The sequence below is a fragment of the Oratosquilla oratoria genome, chromosome 9, assembly GCF_046742065.1.
Source record: "Oratosquilla oratoria isolate Oo_2021 chromosome 9, ASM4674206v1, whole genome shotgun sequence".
NCBI classification, from domain to species: Eukaryota; Metazoa; Arthropoda; class Malacostraca; order Stomatopoda; family Squillidae; genus Oratosquilla; species Oratosquilla oratoria.
Genome location: NC_134785.1, coordinates 38866490 through 38890261, shown reverse-complemented (window position 1 = coordinate 38890261; position 23772 = coordinate 38866490). Strand labels below are relative to the sequence as shown.

The 23772-nt window shown below is 37.8% G+C and overlaps 1 protein-coding gene across 2 annotated transcripts; it reads right to left on the bottom strand.

Annotated features, from left to right (window-relative positions):
• Positions 1-5256: 5256 nt before the first annotated feature.
• On the bottom strand, positions 5257-23219 carry LOC143028312 (uncharacterized). 2 transcript variants are annotated; one of them, XM_076190205.1, is made up of 3 exons: positions 23120-23219; positions 17183-17276; positions 5257-12445 (listed from the first exon to the last, which is right to left on the bottom strand). In XM_076190205.1, the coding sequence occupies exon 3, from the start codon at positions 12249-12251 to the stop codon at positions 10518-10520; it is 1734 nt and encodes a 577-aa protein (XP_076046320.1). In that variant the 5' UTR covers positions 12252-12445; positions 17183-17276; positions 23120-23219; the 3' UTR covers positions 5257-10517. The 2 variants fall into 2 exon arrangements, with proteins under 2 accessions (XP_076046320.1, XP_076046321.1); XM_076190206.1 differs by lacking the exon at positions 17183-17276 and having other exon boundaries at positions 23120-23216.
• Between the last annotated feature and the right edge of the window lie 553 nt (positions 23220-23772).

Below are 23772 nucleotides of genomic sequence, written 5' to 3'. Positions count from 1 at the left end.
CTTCCATCCCTAATATGATTATACATTTCTTTTTATCTGCTAAGTCTCTTACTATATTCTCCTTCTCTCTCATCACTTTAATAACTGTGTCCTTTGTTTTTTCATCTGTTGTTTTACTATACCTCTAAATTAAATTTTGTTGTTCTCTTGGACTTTTCTCCAACCCTGTACCTCTTTTGCTATGGACTCTTTATTCTTCTTCTTTAATTCCTCATTCTCATCCTTTGCTTCTTTTAATGGTGTCTTTAATTCTTCTATTTCTTTGTCTATGTTTTGGTTCACCTTTAATTCTTCCAATTTATTAACTCTTTGTGTAATCTGTGTAAGTTGACTGAACCTAACCTCCCACTGTTCGTTCATTTTCTCTAGTTTTTCCTCTAGACTTGCTGATCGGGGGAGATTGTCATCTCCTCCCTCATTAAATCCATGGAAATAATGATCTTCACCTTCCATTGTGCTACTCTTATCTATATTTCTAATTTTTACTAAGCTCTTCGACTTCACCTCTATTGTCTGCACACCTCTTGTTGACATTCCTTCTGACTTCTGGGGCCCATTCGTCCCCTTCCTCATTTCCTTCCATTTTACTCAGTAATCCCTCCCCTTCTCCTTTTACTTCACCTTCCCACTACACCATGAGCTTTCCCCTTCCCTACTAAAACAACACAGGTACTCCCTCATTGTTGAGATCCATGAATGTAGTAGCTTTTTCCTGGAATCCAATCTTTGCTGTCACTTCGACTATCATGTGTATTTACCTAGTTGTATTTTACGGGACGAGAGCTATGCTTGTAGTGACCCATTTCTGTATCTCTCCACATTCAGTTTGTTCTTAAAATCGTGTATAGTTCAGGCATTCACTGTTTCTCTGTTCAGTTTGTTCCAGACATTAATCACTCTATGTGGGAAGCTATTTTTTTCAGGTCTCTTCTGTAACTGTCTTTCTTTAGTTTCTTTTCGTGTCCTCTTGTTTCTCTTCTGTCCCACTTTAATAGGTCATCTCTATTGAGAACTTCCATCTCTTTCATAATTCTGAAAATGTGTGTGTGTGTGTTGGGGGGGGTGAGGATCACTGCAGTGAATGGGTGAAGGGATCTGAGATGTGGACTTCACAAAGAAAATCCATCTTCACTTAGATATGGAAGGGGAATGAAACTTATTTTCAATTACTTGTTTAATAAAAAATACTTGTACATGTGACAAACATTTTGTAAGTCATTACAAAAACACCTTTGTCTTATGTGACCAATCTGACGCTGGATAAATGAAGAAATGAAACCATTATTTTTCATCACAATATCAAAATAAAGCTGGGTGAGACCACTGTATCTTAAGTAAATTTAAATGAAGCATCAAAATTCAAAGCTTTGAACCTAACCATTTGGGTATATCAATTATTAGTAAAAATGATAATGTTTACAATGTGTAAAAAGTTACCCTGTCTCCATATTTGCTTATTTTAGTTTAATAATTGTCACAATCTTTTTGAGAATTCTGCTGTATCTTGTACTTCAAATTACCTGACTAAGCCTGGTTTGTCTCTAAAGCAGAAAATATCTATCCCACACTAATTAATATTTCTGCTGCACTTGCTTTGTAGACATCCAAGACCAATGAGCATTGTATTAGTACACATTTTAGCAGTAGTGACTTGTGGCAGTAATAAAGGTTGTGGTGTTACATATGCAACAGTGTATACATACAGAACATTCTGTATGCTGTACTCTCCAGATGCAACAGCTGTAAAACCCTAATATAACACTGATTTAGCAGACTTGATACTACAAATATTAACATTTCAGGAATTGCTTGATTTTGTGGAAACCTTCCATTAAACTAAGTGAAGCATCACTTGACCCAGCATGTCATGTGCCAGTAGGGCAGCTGACCTGTGATTGCCACACTGCTTGTTTACTTACAATATTTCACTTTTTTTTTAACCAACCTTATCATTCAATATGCCTGAAGTTCAGAAGAAATTCAAGACTTCCATTTAGGCAGTTGACATGTGGCAGCCAATACTGCTATGTTTACATACTGTCTTTCACTTTTTTTTTCCCCCTTTTAACCAACCTAATTATATAATATTCCTAAAGTTCGGATGGAATTTGAGAGTAAGGCCTACTCTTGGTCAAAAACTCAAAATGACTGAGAACTTAGATAATAGTATTAATGTGTATTTACCTAACAGTAGATAGTAAAGGAGCAATGCTCATTGGGTCCCATCTATTCCTCAACTGATCATACCTAGCCTCATGCTTGTGTGTGTGTATGCACCTGTGCTCCTGAACAAGATTACCTTATTTCAGAAAATAGTGCATTATTCTTGTTTTACTAGACCTCAAACTCTTAACTATATCTGCAATCCGCATGCATCCTATGTATGGATATAGACATTATACACTAGTGTATAATGAAAAAGAACAAAAGAGAAAAGAAAAGCAAAAATAACTAAATAATATATAAGTAAATAACTAATTTAAAAATTTCTCTTGAAAAAACAGAAATCTTTATCTAACGGAACTAGGGTTGGCTGAATTATTCCACTATATCAATGGCTTGATGTAGCTTCCTGGAAAGTGTGGGAAAGGTTGTGTATGTTAACACTGTTATAACCATGTTGTATATATTTGCAGGACTCCCTATTTCACTGCCATAAGCCACTGCTACACTTCAGTGTAACATAAAATCACATATTTGCTTAAAGGGCAAGTCTACATATTTCCAATGTAAACACACACATACATTTATGAAGATCACTGACATTAGCACATAGTAAACTGCAGTCAATGAGGAAATGAAATTATGCTAATGACTATCGCATCAATAAAAACTAGTCTGAAACTTAATTTATAAATATCAAAACCAGATCTACTATGACTTAAGCAATACAGTGGGGTCTCTATATACCAATATAATCAGTTTTGGAGCCCCATTCACTAAATTAATTATATACTAAGTGAATACATTACAAGATTCATATAAAAGTATATGAAAAAAATACAGTCTCCTAATGGTTCACTGATCCAATTTCAGTTTATTAAGCAAATTTATTTTCTCAGGGGAAAAAAATTGTACATCAGCATAACACTTATTACATTTTCAGTCATGATTTATATTATCTCCTGCATACACTTGTGAATTTACTTTATAGCACATCATGAAACCTATTCAATGGAGGGTGGGGGAGAGAGAGAAAAGAAAGAGAAAAGACAGAATGTGAGAGAGAAGTCTGAGGAGGAGGAAGAGGAGTAAGAAGAAGTGAAAATGGGTTTGAAGCCAATCTTGAACATCACTCACATATTCTCTATACAACCAAAAGGGACTGAAAGTGACACTAGTAACCTTACATCTTGAAAGGGAAATGCAAAAAAAAAAAAAAAAAAAAATAGACAAGGGGAAAAAGGATCAAGAGGGATAAGCCCAGCCAGAATTGACTATGACTGCATGAATACAAGATAGTAGGAAAGAGGAAAGTAAAGTAAAAAATAAAACAAAAGTAAAAAGTAAGGGTGAGTGAGAGGTAAAGAAAATAAATGGATATATCAGGAAATGGAAGAAAAGGTGATGCTGAACTGTTTAATAAGGAAATGTGGGAAAGGATATGTTAACAGAGATCAGTTATATATAAGAACATTAAGCAGAAATAATGAATAAAAGCTTCCTGTCAGTACTCAACAAGGATGAAAAGTATGAGAGAGCAAAGAATGGAAAAAATGTAAACATTATGAATGACATCACCATGAAAATGGAAGAAATGTTTACATTGTTAGAAAGACTGGAAACAAGGAAGGTCTCAGGACATTGAAAGAGGGTAAGGTATCATTAGATTGGAAATAAGCAAATGTGATACCAATTCATAAAGAAAACTGGGCCTGATGATATAAAAATGAATACTGAAAGAATGCACAGAACAACTGGTGAATAAAGTACACAATTTAATAACTAGTTCACTGAAAGAGGGTAAGGTATCCTTAGACTGGAAATAAGCAAATGTGATACCAATTCACAAAGGAAACTGGCCAAAGTAAAAAAAGACCAACAATGGATTACAAAATGGGAAATGAAATTATAGCAAAACAATGGTGGAAAAGGACTTAGGTATCATATAAAAAAAAAAAAAAAAAAAAAAAAAAAAAAAAAAAAAAAAAAAAAAAAAAAAAAAAAAAAACAGGGGTTGAAAGGGAGCTGGGAGATAGGGTTGATGAAAGAGTATTAGGATGGTTTGGACACATGGAAAGAGTGAGTGAAGAAAGATTAGTAAAAGAAGTGTGGAAGGCAGAGGTGGAAGGAGTGAATATGAGGGGGCGTTCTAGGATGAGATGGATGGATGGGAGAGGACAGAAGATAGGGGTGAATGGAGAAGGGTTGTGTATGGATGATGCTGTGATGCATGAGGGGGAGTGGGTGGGGAATGGGGGGTGAGGAAGTATGCATGAAAAACATTTGATGCAGCCCGAGGGGATTTCTCCCTGTCTTCTCCTTTTCTGCATGAGGGGACGGAGAGGGGGGGTCGCCAAATTTATGAAGCTGCCTTGCTGTGCATGTGCTGTGTCTTGCAACACTGCTTCTGACCCAGGGCAGTGGACAGGATGCAGGGATGACCTGTCATCCAGGAGGTGCCAAGATAGGAGGCAGGGAGGAGGGTGGAGGGGAGTGGAATATATAGGAAATGAAATGGGTGGGAGTGATTTCTATGCCTTTTTCTTTTTGGCTACCCAAAAAGCCTTTGGTATATGTATGTATGTATGTATGTTCGTGAAGCGTGGCAGGAGATTCTCTTTTAAGCATATTCTGTTGAAAACGACAGCAAATTCATTAGAAATTAATTTCTTTCTTAAACTTTCTAGCATTCGGAAAGTCGATTTCTGGGGAAATGAGAGGGGAAGAAGCAAATTTCCAATTGACATTGGTAACTTATATTAACATAGAAGTCTATGTTATATACAAAATAAATGAAAATAAACAAAACACAGTATAATAAACCCAAGACGTTTTGCAGATCGTTCTGCATCTTCAGTTGGAATGAGGGGAAGTGTCTTGGTCTTGGTCACACTTCCCTTCATTCCAACTGAAGATGCAGAACAATCTGCGAAACGTCTTGGGTTTATCATACTGTGTTTTGTTTATTTTCATTTATTTTGTATATAACATAGACTTCTGTGTTAATATAAGTTACCAATGTCAATTGGAAATTTGCTTCTTCCCCTCTTAGTTCCCCAGAAATCGACTTTCCGAAAGCTAGAAAGCTTAAGAAAGAAATTAATTTCTAATGAATTTGCTGTCGTTTTCAACAGAATATGTATGTATGTATATATATTATATATATATATATATATATAAGAGTGGTATTTCACTACATTGATGACATGAAAGAAATCAGTGAAAACTCAATACAGCACAGATTGGAATACATAGTGGTGATGTTGTCACCATACTTAAAAAAAGATATCAGAAAAATTTAGGACCCCCACCTTAGAAGAACAGAGAGGCAAAATGATAGTGATATTCAAACTGGAAACAGGTTCAGAGAAAGTCAACAGAGATGAATTAATTGTATGGGAAGGAAGGTCAAGGTCATAGCAAACATGTGCAGACTTGTGGAAAGTTAGATAAAAATATAATCCAAGAATTCAAGGCAAGGTTTGACAAATGGAGAACAAAAGATGGGATTCCATGTAAACTTTGTATGAAATTTAAGTAAATATCCAACCTAATTCTAAATATACATACAATTTTTTCTCTGTATAAAATGATGAAGAAATGACCAAAATATTCTTAATCACAAAAACTTGTATGCTATTGTCAAAAAGACAGTGCTGTCAGAGGGACCAGCCTAATACTGTTAATTCACCTGTTTATTATCAAGCCACAACATGAATAACTTATGCCAGGAGGCATTTAGCTGGAGCTAAAGCGGTCATCTTTAGTTTATGCTTCGATAGCCTAGGTGAGTGGCAGTCAATCATATTTTGGGGATTAAACTGATTGTTAATGTAGGGCAAAATCAAAGCTCCATGTGTTGCAGTAACACATTAAACTGAAACACTGCACTGTATCTATAATTATAAAACAGTCTCTTGCAAAACTTCTTAACTTAGAGTAATCTATAACCTTAAGTTTGGCTAGCAGGAACCTTATGTGTATATCTTAATATAAATCAAGATGCTTAGACCAGGATATGCTTAGCTGCAACTGAAACCTGTGGCCTTTGCTGTCTACTTGGGCTGTCAAGGCAAGAAACAACCACTGGTATTTGTTGAATGCCAGCCTGAACCCATTTTGTGTGAAGTGGGATTGATAATAACAAACCACAGCACCACATTGTCTTAATACTACTTACAAATTAATTATGAGAGTGTACCTATCAAATAATACTCTTGGAATTTTTTTTTTTAGTAAGTTAACTGATATTTGAAGATGACTAATTCTTCTTTCAGTTTTGTTTAAATGAATTTCATGATCATTCAGTTTCTTCTTAATTTATCAGACTACACTCTGTACAAGAGCTGTCCTCCTGTAGCCTAGCACATCAAATGTTTAAGAAATATGTGAAGCCAAGACAAATGCCCACAATTGTAGAAAAATATACAATAATTTTTAATATTAGCTGTGTTTAAAAACTACTGTCCAACATAGTACTATGTTTAATAACTACTGTCCAACATAGTACTAACATATTTTTCATGTTAATAAACCATTTGTGAAAAACCTTTGTTTTACCTAAATATGGAAACCACAAGTCTAGGACATACAAAATTGGAACATGAGGTCTTTCACTCCACTTCAGGTACAAGTATGTATGTATGTATATGTATGTATGTGTGTGTGTGTGTGTATGTATATATATATATATATATATATACAGTATATGGCCAAAGAAGGGAGCCTGTGCAAGATGGTCCTGCGTGCTGGATATTGGAAAGAATCACTTTCCTGCCACTTGTATTAAAATTTCATCAATAACATCAATTCTATATGAAGATGCAGTCCCAAAGGACTAACACACAGTCTCTGAGCCAGGTCCAAGATCTATACTAGTTTTGGCTATCTCCCACTCTTTTACATACAGACAGCTGACAACTGGTAACTTACTCTTTCTCCTTCCAGCCACTGACACAGAAAGCAATCCACACTTATGGGTTATGGGAGGGTTTTGTTTGAGAGGATTTGGAGAGGAACAGAGGGAGTAATTGGTGAGGAACAGTATGGGTTTAGGACTGGTATGGGTTGTGTGGATCAGATTTTTGTGGTAAGACAGATATGTGAGAAAGCTTTAGGAAAAGGTAAGGATGTTTTTTGGGCCTTTATGGATTAGGAAAAGGCTTATGACAGGGTAGACAGGATGGCTCTATGGGAGGTATTGCAGACATGTAGGATAGGAGGAAAGCTGTTAAGAGCAGTTAAGAGTTTTTAAGAGAGTAGTAGAGCCTGTGTTAGAATCAGAAATGGAGAGAGTGAGTGGCTTGAGGTGAGGTAAAGGTTTACAAAGGATTACAAAGGAGCATGCTGACAGGAGAGCTTTTGGTCCATAACTAGGTCAGATGCAAAAAATAATAAGGTGGGACTTCGCCAGGGATGTGTTATGTCACCTTGGCTGTTCAATTTATACATGGATGGGGTGGAGTGAGAGGTAAATGCAAGGGTAATGGGTCAGGGATTGGAGATGGTTAAAGAAAATGGAGAAAAGTGGGAGATAAGCCAATTGTTGTTTGCTGGTGATACTGTACTTGTGGCAGGATCACAGGAGGGATTGAGGAAGTCAGTCACAGAGTTTGGGAAGGTGTGCAAAAGAAGGAAGTTGAAGATAAATGTGGGTAAATGTAAGATGATGAGATGTACAAGGGGAGAAAGTGGCAGCAGATTAGAAGTGAGTATAAAGGGAGAGAAACTGGAGGAAGTGGATAGTTTTAGATACTTTGGTACAAACATGGCAGGAGAGGGAGTGGAGGTGGAGGTAGCATGTTGATTGAGAGAAACAAGTAAATGTCTTGGGGGATTAAAACGTGTAATGACAAATAGACACTTGGGAATGGATGCTATGAGGAGATTGTATGAAGGAGTGATTGTGCTGATAGCACTGTATGGGGCAGAAATATGGAACATAAGAGAGGAAGAGGGGAGTTTGAATGTGCCTGAGAAGTATAAGGGTTACTAGGCTGTATTGAGTGAGAAATGAGGAGGAGGAGGAGAATGGGGGTGTAAAGGGAGTTGGGAGATAGGATTGATGAAAGAGTATTGGGATGTTTTGGATACATGGAAAAAACGAGTGAAGAAAGATTGGTGAAAGATGTGTGGAAGGCACAGGTGGAAGGAATGAATATGAGGGGGCAACTGAGGATGAGAGGGATGGAGGGGATAATAGGGACATTGGGAAGGAGGGGAATGTCTGTTGAGGAAGAACGAGAGAAGAGAAAAGATAGGGGTGAATGGAGAATGGTTGCGTATAGATGATGCTGTGATGTATGAAAGGGAGTGGGTGGAGACTGGGGGGGAGGGTGAGGGGGTATGTGTGAAAAATAATTTGAAGCAGCCCCAAGGGATTTCTCCCCGTCTTCTCTTTTTCTGCATAAGGGGGCATGGGAGGGGGGGGGGGTGCCAATTTAATGAAGTGGCCTTGCTGTGGATGTGCTGCATCTTGCAACTCTGCTTCTGACCTAGGGAAGTGGAGATGCAGGGAGGACCTGTCATGTAGGAGGAGCTAAGATAAGAGGGAGGGAGGATGGTGAATGGGAGCGGAGTATGTGGGGATGGAATGGGTGGGAGTGGATTTTGTGTCTTTGTTTTTTGGCTACCTCCATTGTAAGGGGGAAACAGCCTTTGGTATATGTATGTAAAACATTAATTGCTGCCTCAAATTCCAGACTCAAAACTTGTATCTCCACAGTTGACAGTAATAGCCCTCAGGCCCTCTTATAGATCTCTCTAGGAAGAAATTTTGGACTGCTGTCTGTGGTGGTGGGAAGAGGAGAAGAACCACTACCACTTGTCAAAGTTGACAGAGAAAGATCCTATCCAGAGACCAAATGTCAGCCTCTTGGGGCTGGACCTTCAAATGAAGGTGAGGGTGTTAACAGGACCTGAAGACAAACAGCAAGATGATTCTCTCCAATGTCCATCTCACAGGACCATTACAAACAGGTACCCATTGCTGCTTTCTTCCATCCCAATCAATGGGATACACATGCATCTTGTACATTTCCATTCTATTGAAAAATAGTATTTGTTTCACCACAAGAAGAATACAATCTTACAAACTATTTCCATCATTAGCAGAATACAGTCTTACAAAATATTTCCATCATTAGTAGAATAAATCTTACAAAACTATACTTTCTTAGATTCCTATATCATTGAGCACATATTACATACAAATGTAAATAATGCCATAGTCAGACTTAACCTCTTCAGCAAAATAACATTAAATATTTTGTTCCACGTAAGGGTACACAACCTTATAAAACTTGAGCCTATCTTGACTAAACCCTTCACTGCATTTTACTTTTGTAGTTTATATATTAGCCACTGCAGTGATTACATTAAGCTGAGGGAAAACCCTCCACAGATAACGGGCTAAGTATGTTAACTTAATCAGTGTAGAGTTGTGGTTTGAGGTGTTATTCAAACAATTTAATTCTTAACTCATTACACTAGAATATACTTGTCTACCAAATACAATTTCAGTTTTAATACCTTTCAATGATTAGCTCATTTCTAAAATACTTATTACATGCAATTTTTTTTTTCAAATTTTAAACAAAAGTTACTCCCATATCAGTAACATAACTTATCATATTCTAAACTACTTTATAGCTGCATTAACACCCCATCCCATCTACTCCACTGCATATGACTGACAAGTGGTGGGGTGGAGAAAGTTGAGACAGATTCCTAGCATGTTCCACACAACCAATCCATCAATCACATCTATAAGGTTGATGGAGTAGATACAAAAATCTTACTAAAAACAAATTTGACATATCAAATTAGTGACACTTAGTAGATCATCACTTATACTTTCATGGCATGTTAATTGTACTCCTGGTTTTGCTGTACAGCTTTAAAAAGAAAATAATCTAAACATCTAAGTAGCTTATCACTTAAGTTAGGGTTACATTGTAACTATTCTTGTTACATCAATTTTAATGTGCCTTAACTTTGCATAGCATAAGGATCTCTTTCCTTTCAGGTCTGAGGCTTTAGGCATCAGGTGTCTACATATTCTGTAAACATATGTAATTTATTCATTGGAATTGGAGTTAATAATGTTTCTTAAATGAATCAAGGTTTGCTCTGGATGACTTCTTCAGTATGACAGTATACCCAACAGATTTTATTCTGAGTAAAGCTGCATTAACTGTACTTAACTGAGAGGGTAAACCCAATTGAAAAGGACTGTGAATAATTACAACCCCCTTCAATTTGGGGTCCATCTATAATATGAATAAAACTGTCATGGGCTAGCAGGAATAAAACTGATCAAATATACTTCTATACTGTTGGGACTAGTGTGGCTGCTAACAATCCACACCAACTTTAGTGTAATCTGGAACTAACTGATAGTCTTCAACTTTCATTGAATCTGGCCATGAACATTTTTTTTCTTGAACACCATAATCAGTCTGCCAAGTGGTCTCACAAGCCTTATCCTCTGTGTGGGTCTTTATGTGAGTTACTAGGGCCATTTTGGTTTTAAAATTTTTCTCACAGTGATCGCAGGTAAAGGGTCGTCCATCTGTATGGGTCCTGATGTGAGCTCCCAGATGACTCTTTGACATAAAGGTCTTACCACACAGTGCACATTCAAAAGGTCGTTCTCCAGTGTGACTCCTGGTATGGGCCTGAAGAAGGGCTGAGGACATGAAGGCTTTATCACAATGGTTACACTTGTATGGGCGTTCTCCCGTATGTGTCCGTAAGTGCATTTTGAGTTCACTTGATGATATGCAAGCCTTGCTGCAATATGTACATTTGTAAGGTCGTTCTCCAGTGTGAGTTCGCATATGTAATACAAAGTCACTTGATGATTTAGATGCCTTATCACAAAGTCTACATTTGTATGGCCGTTCTCCAGTATGAGTCCTCAAGTGGACTTTACAATCATAAGATGACTTGAATGCTTTGTCACACTGTGTGCATTTGAATGGCCGCTCTCCTGTATGAGTTCTTATGTGCTTTTTTAAATGGCTGGGTCGGGCAAAGCTTTTATCACAATGATCACACTTAAAAGGCCGTCCTCGTATATGCCCACGTAAGTGAACTCTGAAAGAAGCCACTGAACTGAATCTTTTATCACACTGTACACAGTGATGTATTTTATCTATTTGACTACTGTTCTGATGATGTGCATTGTCATTTTTAACTGACATCATTGGAAGAGCTGTATCAGATTTATTCCCCAACCCATTCAACCCAGCCTGAGGTTCTTTTTCATCATGGTCTTTCATATGTACTTCAAGTTGACTTTTTGAGACAAAACCTTTAGTACAAACACTGCATTTGTATGGTCTCTCATCTGTATGATTCTGTCTGTGAATCCTGTTTTGGTCTTCAGATGCGAGCACCTCAGTGCTTTGTGAACATTTTAGTATAAGTTCTTCCATATGAACCTTTAAGTGACTTTTCAAAAGAGCCAAAGAAATGAAAGCTTTACTGCAATGGGCACACTGATAAGGACGTTCCCCTGTGTGTGTCCTGAGGTGCATTCTGAGTTCACTCGATGATATGCAGCCTTTTTCGCAGTATGTACACCTGTATGGACGCTCTCCGGTGTGAGTTCTCAGATGCAGCTTGAAATCGCTTGATGACTTGGAAGCCTTGTCACAGTAAGTGCACTTGTAGGGACGTTCACCTGTATGTGTTCTCAAGTGTACCTTCTGGTCATAAGATGATTTGAATGCCTTCTCACAGAATGTACATTGAAAAGGTCGTTCCCCTGTATGGGTCCGCATATGTTTTTCTAGATGACTTGGTCTGGCAAAAGCCTTTACACATTGCTCACATTTATACGGCTTCCCTCGTATGTGACTCCTCAAATGAACTTTGAATGAACTTACAGTATGGAATAATTTATTACATTGAATGCATATCAGAGGTTTTAAGAATTTTTCTATAGAGGTTTCAGTTTCATCAATTTCCTTGTCTGACTCACCATTGGTTACATCACAATCCATATCTACCTTGGAATTAGTTTCAGCAGACCCTCGTCTTTTAGTTCTTGAACTCCTTACCATGTCACCTGCTCCAGCCATCCCTGCAGGAAATTACTGTCAGTCTAACCTTAGAAGCACCATCAATCCTACACTGCAGCTCCTGACTTTTTTTATGTCTCCACTAGGTCTGCCTATGGCATACTTCAAGAATAATTTTTCTTCATTTCTCTCAGCACCAGAATTGTCATTAAAGCTTGAGTTGTGTTGGAGATCTCTTGAGCTGAGGACTCATTCTGCAAAATATAAGGAACTCGTTAGATAATAACTTCATATTAAAGTACTGAAGGGGAAAGTAAAAACTCCTCATATAATAAATGGGGTGGAGACAAGAAGAACACAAGGGATAATTGGCAGTCTAAAATGCAAAAGTGCCTTTAGACCAGCTTAATATTTCAAATGATAAGAAATGAATCTTAAGATGATATTCCTTTGCAAAGGATGGGAAGAATAAATCACCTAAATTGTCTACTCTGATATGATACTAATGAACCACATTTGTGAGAAGGAATGAACAATCTTGTTTCATAAGTTAACATCTTGAATATGATAACACCTATGTATGCATCATGGGCCATGAGTGGGGTATACAAGGATGCTGGTGTCAACTTCCTGGTTATATTTATTTTGTAGTAGTAGCTGAAAAAAAAGTATTCTGTGAACAGGCTTGATCACGTTTTCTGTGACATTATATTTTGTAATGTATGTATTGTGATACATCATTGTACATTAGGCAACATGATGTGTGCACAGATATTAGATTAATATTGAAGAGGTTAAAGTCCAAGTAGGTGGAACACTGTAATGAATCCCATGAAACACCACTGCTTTTAACTCTACCTTAGCAAAAAATATGTAAGAAATAGTAAAATAACTATATTTGCATTTGTTAATCTGAATAGGGCATAACAGAGCAAGTAAGAAAAGAGTATGGAAGACTATGTGAATATATGGAAGGGGATTCATTGATTTTCTTTTTTTATGAAGTATGTGAACCCTTTGATAGGGGCATGTGGAGAATTGTTGTGTATGGATGATGCTGTGATGCATGGGAGTGGGTGGGGATGGGGGGATGAGGGAGTATGTGTGAGTGATATTTTGACACAGCCTGAAGGAATTTCTCCACGATTTCTCTTTTTCTGCATGACAGGACAGAGAGGGGGGTCAACGATTAAATGAAGCGGCCTTGTTGTGGATGTGCTGTATTGCTACATTGCTTCTGACCCAGGGCTGTGGGTGAGATGCTGGGATGACCTGTCATTAAGGAGCAGCCAAGATATGGGGGAGGGAGGGGGGGTGAATGGGAGTGGAGTATGTGGGGATGGAATGGGTGGGAGTGGATTTTATGCCCTTGTTTTTGGATAACCCCCTTGTAAGAGGGAAAAAGCCATTGGTACATGTATGCATGTATGTGAACCCTATACAGTACTAGGGTAATACCTGTGTAGCTGCTGTGCGCTACAGTGAGAAGAAAACTGTGTAGGTAAATTCGGCTCCTTTACTTGTAAGGTAAAAGTAAACTAATTTTACAAGCGGCTATGAGCTGATATATATACTGTGTGGGTAACCCATGGTGCATAATTACATAACTGCACTGGATTAGGTTAGGTCGGGTCAAGCAGGGTCCCACTGTCATGGGCAGGTGTGAGTGGCTAGCACGTAAGGTCTACTTGTTTGGGCAAGACAACATGTGCTCCATGTCACATAGTTTGTACAATACTCCCCTCTTAAAATGGCCACTGGCCATCTCCACTGGAGATATGTTGAGATTGCCCCTAGATGCCTCAATGAATGTTGGGTATAGGAATGTCTAGCATCAATGAAAGTGGCTGTGGTTAATTGTAATGCAGTTTGGAGGGGCATTGAGGCAGGAGCTGTTGTGCAGACCAAAGCTATTGGTGAAGTTGACCAGTAACCTGTAGTGAATGGGAAAGTCAGCCCCAGGAGAGGCATCCCGACATCTGCCAGGACAAAGCTCCTGGAGTTGTGGCAACTCCCAAAGGTGAGATGCAGGTCTGCAGTGCATCTGTTCAGTGGTGGGGGGCAGTGGTCTGGCATTGTTTTTGGTGCCTGTAGGCAGGTGCTGCTGCTGCAGTAGTGATTTTGTCATTGACATTACCAAAAACAGATTGAATGAGCACTGGGAAGCGCAGGAGCCACAGCTGATGGAGCATGCCAATGCTCCTGCTGGTTCCATTGGCTGTGGTAGGAGGCTGATGATGGACAGCATCTCGACATATGCTGCACTTGGTTTAATGTCCCCAGTGGCTGTTTGGAGAATTGGAGTGGTGGTGGGGCAGCAGTAATGGGAGATGGATCCATGGTCCTCACTTGGGTCACCAGTGTAGCTGCTGTGGGCTATGGTGAAAAGTGTGTTGGTAAGTTCATCTCTACTTGTAAGGTAAAACTGAACTGATTTTACATGCAGCCAGGAGTTAATAAATATATACCACATGGGTAATCACTCATGGTGATTAATTTCATAATTGCACTGGATTAGGTTAGTTTGGGTCAAGCAAGGTCGCACTGTCATAGGCAGGTGTGTGTGGCTAGTGTGTCAGGTCTAGACACATGGGCAAGACAACAAGTGCTCCACAGCACATGTTTTCTACACCTGCATGGTGATGTGCAGTCAATACTTTTGGGATTACTTTTGGGGCACCCCTATGGACCAGAGACATACATCATTTATCTAAGTTGAGTAAAATCTCTACCTATGAGCAAATGAATAGACATTTTTATAGTGCTGCTGTCCCTCCTTTATGCAGTGTAGGGAGAATGCTGCCATCATGTTACCATGCATGCCATAGAAGGCAGCTAAATGTGATGGTCATGGAATAGGGATCCCCATTCTATATTTCCCCCTATGAAAAGTCAAGGCTGTGGAGAAGTGGAGAGAAGTGTCTTCAAGGATAATCTGGGCAAAAATGAAATTAGGATGAGACAAGGGCTTTTGTGAGTGCACATGACCCTGGTAGTGAAGAGAAGAAAACATTTAGGATTGATATGAATGAGTGTGTAGAATTTTGGGAGTAATGTACATATAGTGGTGTTAATAACAATTGTTACCTCCAGTGTCACTAGCTGAAAAACTTGCATTCCCAGTTGCTGGCAACAGATTACTCTGGAAAGTAACTTTGGACTGTTGTCTGTATTGTATTGGTGTATTTACCTAGTTGTATTTTACGGGATGAGAGCTATGCTCGTAGTGACCCATTTTCGTACCTCTCCACATCCAGTTTGTTCTTAAAATTGTGTATAGTTCTGGCAATCACTGTTTCTCTGTTCAGTTTGTTCCAGACATTGATCACTCTATGTGGGAAGCTATTTTTTTCAGGTCTCTTCTGTAACTGTCTTTCTTTAGTTTCTTTTTGTGTCCTCTTGTTTCTCTTTTGTCCCACTTTAATAAGTCATCTCTATTGAGAACTTCCATCCCTTTCATAATACTGAAAATGGTCAACAAATCCCCTCTTTCCCTTCTCTGTTCTAGTGTTGACAACTAATTTCTCCAATTTTTGTTCATATGTCAGATTTGACAGTGTGGGTGCCATTTTTGTCGCTGCTCTTTGGATTCTTTCTAATTTTCTTATGTTCTTTTTTGTGCTAGGTGCCCACATTGATACAGCATATTCTAATTTTGGTCTTATCAGTGTAACAATTATTTTTTTAACCATCTCCTCATCTATGTAGTCGAAGGCCACTTTCATTGATCTTAATAAGTTGTAAGTCTCTCCAAATAATTTATTTACATGTTTGTCAGGTGTCGTCACTTGAGATGATTACTCCTAGGTCCCTCTCTCAGTTTACTTTTTTTACTTCTTTGTTTCCAATTTTATATTGTTCCGAAACTCTACTGTTTCCAAATTCCATTATGTTTCTATGTTATCACCCAAAAGTGAATGGAGATGGAGAGCAATAACTAATAGTCAGCTCTCAAATTGTGGAAAGGTACACGGAATACAGCTAAAATTAATAGAGAAAAACTTTGGGCCCAGTCAAGAGACCAAGTGTCAGCCCCTTAAGGCTGCACTTCCTGGAGGTAAGGAGGTCCCTGTAGTGGTGTTGGGGGATTTCAATGCAAGAGTAGGTGATTTGATAGATCAATTATATATATATATATATATATATATATATATATATATATATATATATATATATATATATATATATATATATATATATATATATATATTTCACAGATCAATGATATGGGGTACCAGGCAGGAACTATAGTGGAGAGAAGACATAAGGGAAATGATGATAGTATAAACTATTTAAGAAGAGAGACAAGCATAAATATACACCTATGTCTCTTAATTCAACACTTGCCAACCACCACTTGTATGGACATTTGGGCCCAGGACATAAAACACCACTAATTCCTGAAGTAGGCTTATGTCCTGGGGCCAAATGTCTGCACAAGTGATAGTTGGTATGCTGGATTAAGAGATCTAGGTGTACATGGGGGGTGGTGGGTAGGAGAGGGCAGTTCAGATGGTGCTAATGGATTATGTAGTGGCATGCAAAAGGACTGGAAAAGATCTGAATGTAAATGTATTCAGGGGAGAGAGCAGAGGATTGTCAGGTCATTATCTGGTAGAAGGTAAATTGAAAGTGAAGGCAAAATGGAGAGATAAGAAAAGGAGAGAGGCAGAGAATCACTACGGATGAGCAAATTAATGAAAAGGGAGAGAAAGAATACCTGAAGCTGAGAAGTATAGGAGGTAGTGAAGGATAAAATGGAAACAGTAGAGAAAGAATGGATATGTTTTAAGAAGGAAGTGCCACAGAGCACAAAGCTGATGAAATAAAGAAGATGGGAGGGAACAGGAGAGACAATGTATAGTGGGACAAGGAAGCAAAGGTGGTGGTGGCAGAAAAGAAGCAAGTACATGAAGATGGGTTACACAGTAAAATCAATTCAATTGTTGCCTAGAGTTTCACTAAGTAGAAAATCCACAGCCCTGTAGTACCTGGCAACAGTCCTTGGGATCTCCCTCAGATCTATGAGAAGCTCCAGACTGTTGTCTATGTTGTACTGGTGTGGGACTTTTTCCATATCACCAGCTGGAAGTGATAAGGGAAGGAGAGCAGCTGTTAGTTTTTAATGTATGAAAAAGTATAAAAACTATAGTTGAAGTGGTTGGATTTTGGGCAGAGTCCAAAGACCAAGTGTCAGCCTCTCAAAGCCTCTTGATGAAGGTGAGGAGGTTAACAGTTTTTGAGAATGGGAAACTGCACTGTCCATCTTGTAGGACCACCACACGCAGGTACCTGTCACTGGTCCTAGTTGTAAAGTAGAACTAGGGAAACATAAAGAGGTACAAAAGACGGTGGGAGCAAAACACAAAGTGAGGGAGGCAAAGGGGAGAGCAGATACAAGGTTGGGTAGATGTTCAACAGAGAATTTTCAAAAGAATAAAAACATATTTTGGAAAGAAGTGAAACAAGTGAAGGGGTGAGTGAATTGGGCAGAGAAATGGTAAAAGATGATGATGGATTGATGCTAACAGAAGTGAAGGTAGTAAAGGGAAGATGGGTAGAGAATTTCGTGGATTTGCTGAATTAGTAGAGGACAGGGATGGTTTGATTGTGGCAGAGGGGGATTCCAAGAAAATTATTGTGATGGGAGAGGATATTAATAGAGATATAGAAAAGCAAGATACAAAGAGCACTGAATGAGATGAAAGCTGGTAAGTGGGTCAGATGGATGTTATGTGGAGTGTCTGACAAAGGGAGAAGAAATTATAGTAGAATGACTAATGAGATTGTTTAATGTGTGCTTAGGGGAGGGATGTGTTCCAGTGGACTGCAAGAATGCATGTATAGGTCTTACACAAGGGAAAATGGAACAAACATGAGTGTATTATTTTTAGAGGGATCAGCCTCTTAATTGTAGTTAGTAACATGTATGGAAGTGTATTAATTGAGAGGATGGGGAACAAAAGAGGTGATTGGGGAAGAACTATGTGGGTTTAAGGAAGAGAATGCATAGATCAAATTTATGGAGTAAGACAAATATGTGAGAAATCTTTGTCAAAATGTAAGGACATTTTTTGGGTCTTTTAAGAATTTTGAGAAGGCACATGAGAGGGGTGATATAGGTATTATGAGATATGTTGCAGATGTATGGAACAAGGGTAGGTCTGTTGAGGGTAAACAAAAGTTTTTACACAAGTAGTAGAACAAGTGTGAGAGTTAGGAATGGAGAGTGAGTGGCCTGAGGTAAAGGTGAGACTGCACTATGGTTGTGTTCTCACCATGGTTGTTCAATATATTTATAGATAGAGTAATGAGGAAGGGGAATGTAAAGGTATTAGGTAGAGATTTGTAGACAGTGAGAGTAGACTTTGCATACAGCTTGTGGCTGGGTCAGAGGAGAGACCAAAGCACTTGGTGGTGTTGTTTGGGAAGGTGAAAGTGAAAGTAAATGTGGGCAAATGGTGATGACAAGTATAGGGGGTAAGGATGGCAGTGGGTTGGGGTGAGTTTAAAGGGTAAAAGGCCAGAGAAAGTGGAGAGATTACACACTTGGAGTCACATAAAACAAGTAATGGAGGAGTGGAGGTGGAAATGAATTGAGGAGTTAGGTAAGTACATAAACCTCTAAGGGGAATGATGTGTCAAGAGAAATAGGTGTCTGGGGATGAATGCAAAGGAGACTATATGAGGTAGTGGTTGTGCCCATGGTACTATTGGGAACAGAGACTTTGAGCTTTAAGGATGCAGAACAGAAAAGCCTAAATGAATCTGAGATCAAGCATTTAAGAGAACTATTCTCTACATTGTTTCAACATCCAATTTGAGATCACATCTGTCCCCGTGTCTTTTCTTATTTTTATGTTTTCAAGAAGTTGATTCACTTTTGTTTTTTTTCTTCTTCTAATTTTAAGGACTTGACAGTGACAATTAACAAAAAAGTACACACACTCACATTTGTAGCAAGTATGAGTTTTGGTCAGCAAACAGTTCTTGAGAACTACACTCACCTATGTTTCCATACAATCATGAAAACAAACTATACAAAACAAATAATTGAGAAGAATAACAGCATACACCAAAAACACCCCAATAGAGCATTTATATACAGAAACTAAAATCCTCCCCATAAAACACATGAAATCATAGGAACACAGTTCTATGCAAAAGCCCTCAATCATGCCCATCTCATTACATTACATAAGTACAACCATTTGAACGTAAAAAAGGCAGCATACTACTCAAACATCTACAATAACCTAATACTTCCACTACACATATCCACACAAAAACAAATACAAACTCACATAATAAAACAAGTATAGTATTTCAAAACCAACCATTCAACTTGCAACTTCAAATTTGACTAGACATGTACATATATATATATATATATATATATAAAAAGAGAGAGAAACAAGAATTACACTAGTAAGACTGCTCAGGTCACCACCCTGCACTAAAACTATTCTAACACAGAATAGGCCAGGCCACAGAAACAAACTGACCCAAATGCATCCATCACATGAAAGACAATTAACATCTCATCCTATACTGACCCATCCTGGTCCCAAACAACACAATATTCTTTCCTTGAGTGACAGGCCAGTCTAGTGGCTGTTGCTGGTTACCTCGGAACCGTGGGTCTCCTCCAAGAGAGATCTAGGGCAACAGACTGAGTCTCCATTTTTATATTGTTTAATAGATCTCTTGTTACTCCTTTCTCTTCCTCAAAATCCTTTTCCTTGATGAATATTAATTGAAAACTTTTAGTAATCATTTCAGCTTGCTGTTTTGCTTTCTCATATACTATCCCTTTAACTTTTAACTTTATTACTCCTTCTCTATGTTTCAACTTGTAATTTACAAATCTATAGAACAATTTAGGTTCATTATTACACCCTTTTCAATTTTTTTTTCTTCCTCTCTAATATATGCTTCTTGTACTCTTGTATTATTTTCTTTACTCTCCTGACCTCAACCATACTTTAGTTTTCCTTACTGTTATAATTATCTTTTTTTAATTCTCTCACTCATTTTGGCATCTATTTAGCTACTTCTACAAATATTCCTGAAGACATGGGAAGTGAATTAGTTGTTATCAGTGTCTGACACTGCACTTGTGGCTGATTCTGAGAAGAAACTGAGGCATCAGGCGACTGAGTTTGCAAAGATGTGTGAGAGAAGAAAATTACAAATGAATGAGAGCATATGTAAAGTGATGAGATGTATATGGAATGATTATGGTAGTAGTTTAAATATGAATGTGAAGGATAAGAGGCAGGAGGAAGTGAAGTTTCAAGTATCTGGGGTTACATGTAGCCCATCACACATAAGATACCAGAAACATTACACTGCCCCACCCTAACCATATCTAGACAGCACACAGTTTTTCCTTGAGTGACTTTTGGGAAGACATGGGTCTCCCACAAGATAGATTTGGAGCAATTAATTAATTAACTGTTGTGACAATGCACAGAGTGGATATGAATGTGAGTTATAGAGTAAAAGAAACAAATGCCTGGGTGAAATTATTATTTTTTTTTTTACATGAATTAAATATTTGGGGATACATACAAAGATTAGGGTATATGAAAGAATGATTGTATCCAATGAGCTGCATGGTGTAGAAGCTTGAAATATATGGGAAGTACAAAAATATAGGAATATAAAAATAAAGAAGACTGCAAGAGACCATAAGGCCTACACTAGGCAGTTCCATGTCCATGAGCCCATGTATCATTTTGGTCATTTTCCTCTGTACTGATTCTAGTAAATTAATACCCATTCTGAAATCAAAACTGTACCACATATTCAAGGATGGGTCTACCATCAGATAAACTAATAAATATATCTGCACTTTCATTTGCAGCTGTTCTGACAATAAATCTTATTGCTCTGTTAGTTCTATTCCTGGCACCAATGCACTGTTTCCTGGATTTAAGGTCAGGATTCACTAACACTTCCTGAGTCTTTTTCACATTCTGTTCTCTCTAAAATGGTGTTATCTACACTATACCTGTTTTTGGGGTTAAGTAATCCTATATTGAACACCAATTTGTGCCTCTTATTTTTGGATTCCTCCCTTGTAAGAGGGAAAAAGCCCTTGGTATATGTATGTAATCCTTTATTTAATACACTGCACTTTGAGTTACTGAAGTTCATTTGCCATTTCACTGACCATGCAAACAATTTGTTAAGATCTTCCTACAGTAACCTAGCATCTTCTCCAGACCTAATGTGGCATCTCATTGTAGTTATCCATAAACTTACTAACATCATTATTAGTCCCATTGTTCAAGTCATATATAATCATAATGAACAATAAGAGACCCAAAACTGAGCCATGAGGAACTCTAATAATACTACCTCATTTGGATTTTACACCATTAGTGGTGATTCACCGTTTTCTGTCACTAATCCATTTAAACACTTTTCCTCTGATGCCATGGGCTTTGACTTTATTTCATAGTCTCTGATGAGTGGGTGTTTTTCAGATTAAGTATTTGAGGAATATAGTGTTACAAGACTGGATACAATGAAAATGTGGTGAGGTACTGAATGGGGATGGAAAAATATCAGCTAGGATAGTCCAAAAAGTGCTGGGGTGATTTAGGCATCTGGAAAGAATGAATGAGGAAAGACTAGGCAAAACGTGTGGAGAGCAGAGTGGATGGAATGAACTTAAGAGGAAGAACAAGAATAAGATAGATGAATGGGGAAAGGGTTTTTGGATGTATAACAAATGTCTAACAAGTAGGGAAGAAAGAATACAAAGGAAAGGAGTGAGTGGGGGTCCCTGTAAATGGATGACAAAGTGATGTCTGCATTGTAAATAACTTTGAATTGATACGGGCAATGAAGCAGTGGGGACAAACAAACCAGTTCTGGTTGCTGGGTCCTGCTATGTTGAAGCTAAGCCTTGCTACATTAGTCATTACCCTTGATCTAAGCAGTGTGGCAGGGGATAGAGCCTTCATCCATAAAGTGTTCAGATGTCTTGGGTGTTAAATGGTCTTTTTGAAGTAAGTGGGTGTGTGCTTTGACTAGTCACTCCCCTTATTAGGACAGATAAGGCTGTTTTCACTGGTTAGGTTATTTAATTTGCACTCCAATTATTGGCTACAATTTTCTTAATTTCATGAAATTTATTTTTGCAAATAAAAAGTGGAGCTAGTTTTTCAGTTTTGTATTATCACTCATGCATTGGGAAAGGGGTTACCATAACACATAAATGATGCACTTGTGCCAGGAAAAAAGACTTAAAAAGCAAGAGAATAAACTAAACTAAAGGTACACCATAATAAAAATATATCATAATAAAAATTACAGACAAATGGTATATTTGTTCAAATATACACAGGAATCTAGAGGTCCTATCTGTAAACATGACTTCTTTCCCCACCCCTTCGATGGTAACTGCTGTAAAATATTATCTTTAGTATCAATAACATTGCAGAAAATACAATCCTCTTATTTCGTGCAAACAAGCCCAGAAAAACACATTCGACTGGGAAAATAATGTTGTCTTGTCCTGAACTTTTACTCAGAGTATACATCTATATTCTCCAATTGACAGGTCTACTGAACCGCTAAAGATAAGTGCAAATCAAACGCACGGAAAACTATAGGAAAAATTCTGAACCACACCATCCATGGTTCATATATTTCCTAACCTTTAAAATTGTAGTTCACTTTGGTTACTACCAGCAGTGAAACAATTAGGCTCTTTTCAAATAGAGTATATTCTAAACTATTCACTCGACATTATGGTACTCATACTCCTCCACAAATCGTTGAGAATAATAATTTACCAGTAAAGTATATCTCGCCATCTTGAATGGGCTTATTTTCATTGTTATTTATATCAGATATTAAATATTACCGGTACGTTATGTTACGCAAGTATCAGAGAAAATATGCTTACTTACCATTGTACAAGGCACATCTTTGGTGAAACCATAGCGCCTTATTTTAAAAATTGGGTTGAGAAGTAAACTTCATCTTAGTTGTTTACATCAAACTTTGTATGCTTCTATTTACCACCCAAGCTAACTTTTCCTAAACTATCGTTTAACATAAACTGTCGTATGTTGCTTCTTTGTTTATCTCACGTGACTCGTACACTAACTACATAAGAAATTAATTATAGTATAAATCATTTGTGTTGTTTGAACTTAATAGTGATAATAGAATTAGCATGTACATAACTATATGCGCAGAGTTTCAGTTAATACACTTCAAGTAAAATACATTTAGTTAGAATCTGGTTGTTCCGAAAAATTCTGAAAATAAACGTTCACTTCTGAACTGAGAAGGTACGTTCTCGAGCTCCACATTTCAAACTCAGAAACACAGGAGAATTATCTTCCATGTACTTATGGGTCATTTATTTTTTCTTTTAACTTAAACGTACTGTATATACAAGTCACTACTGAAGCGCGTAAGCTTGTACACAAAACTGCGTTTTATTTAAATTGTGGGGAAACTGGAACTATACTGGGAAAATATGCAATAGTACTGTTGAGAGAAGGGAGTTTAGTAGTTACAAGGGTTGTTGAATACGATTATCTGAAATCCATAA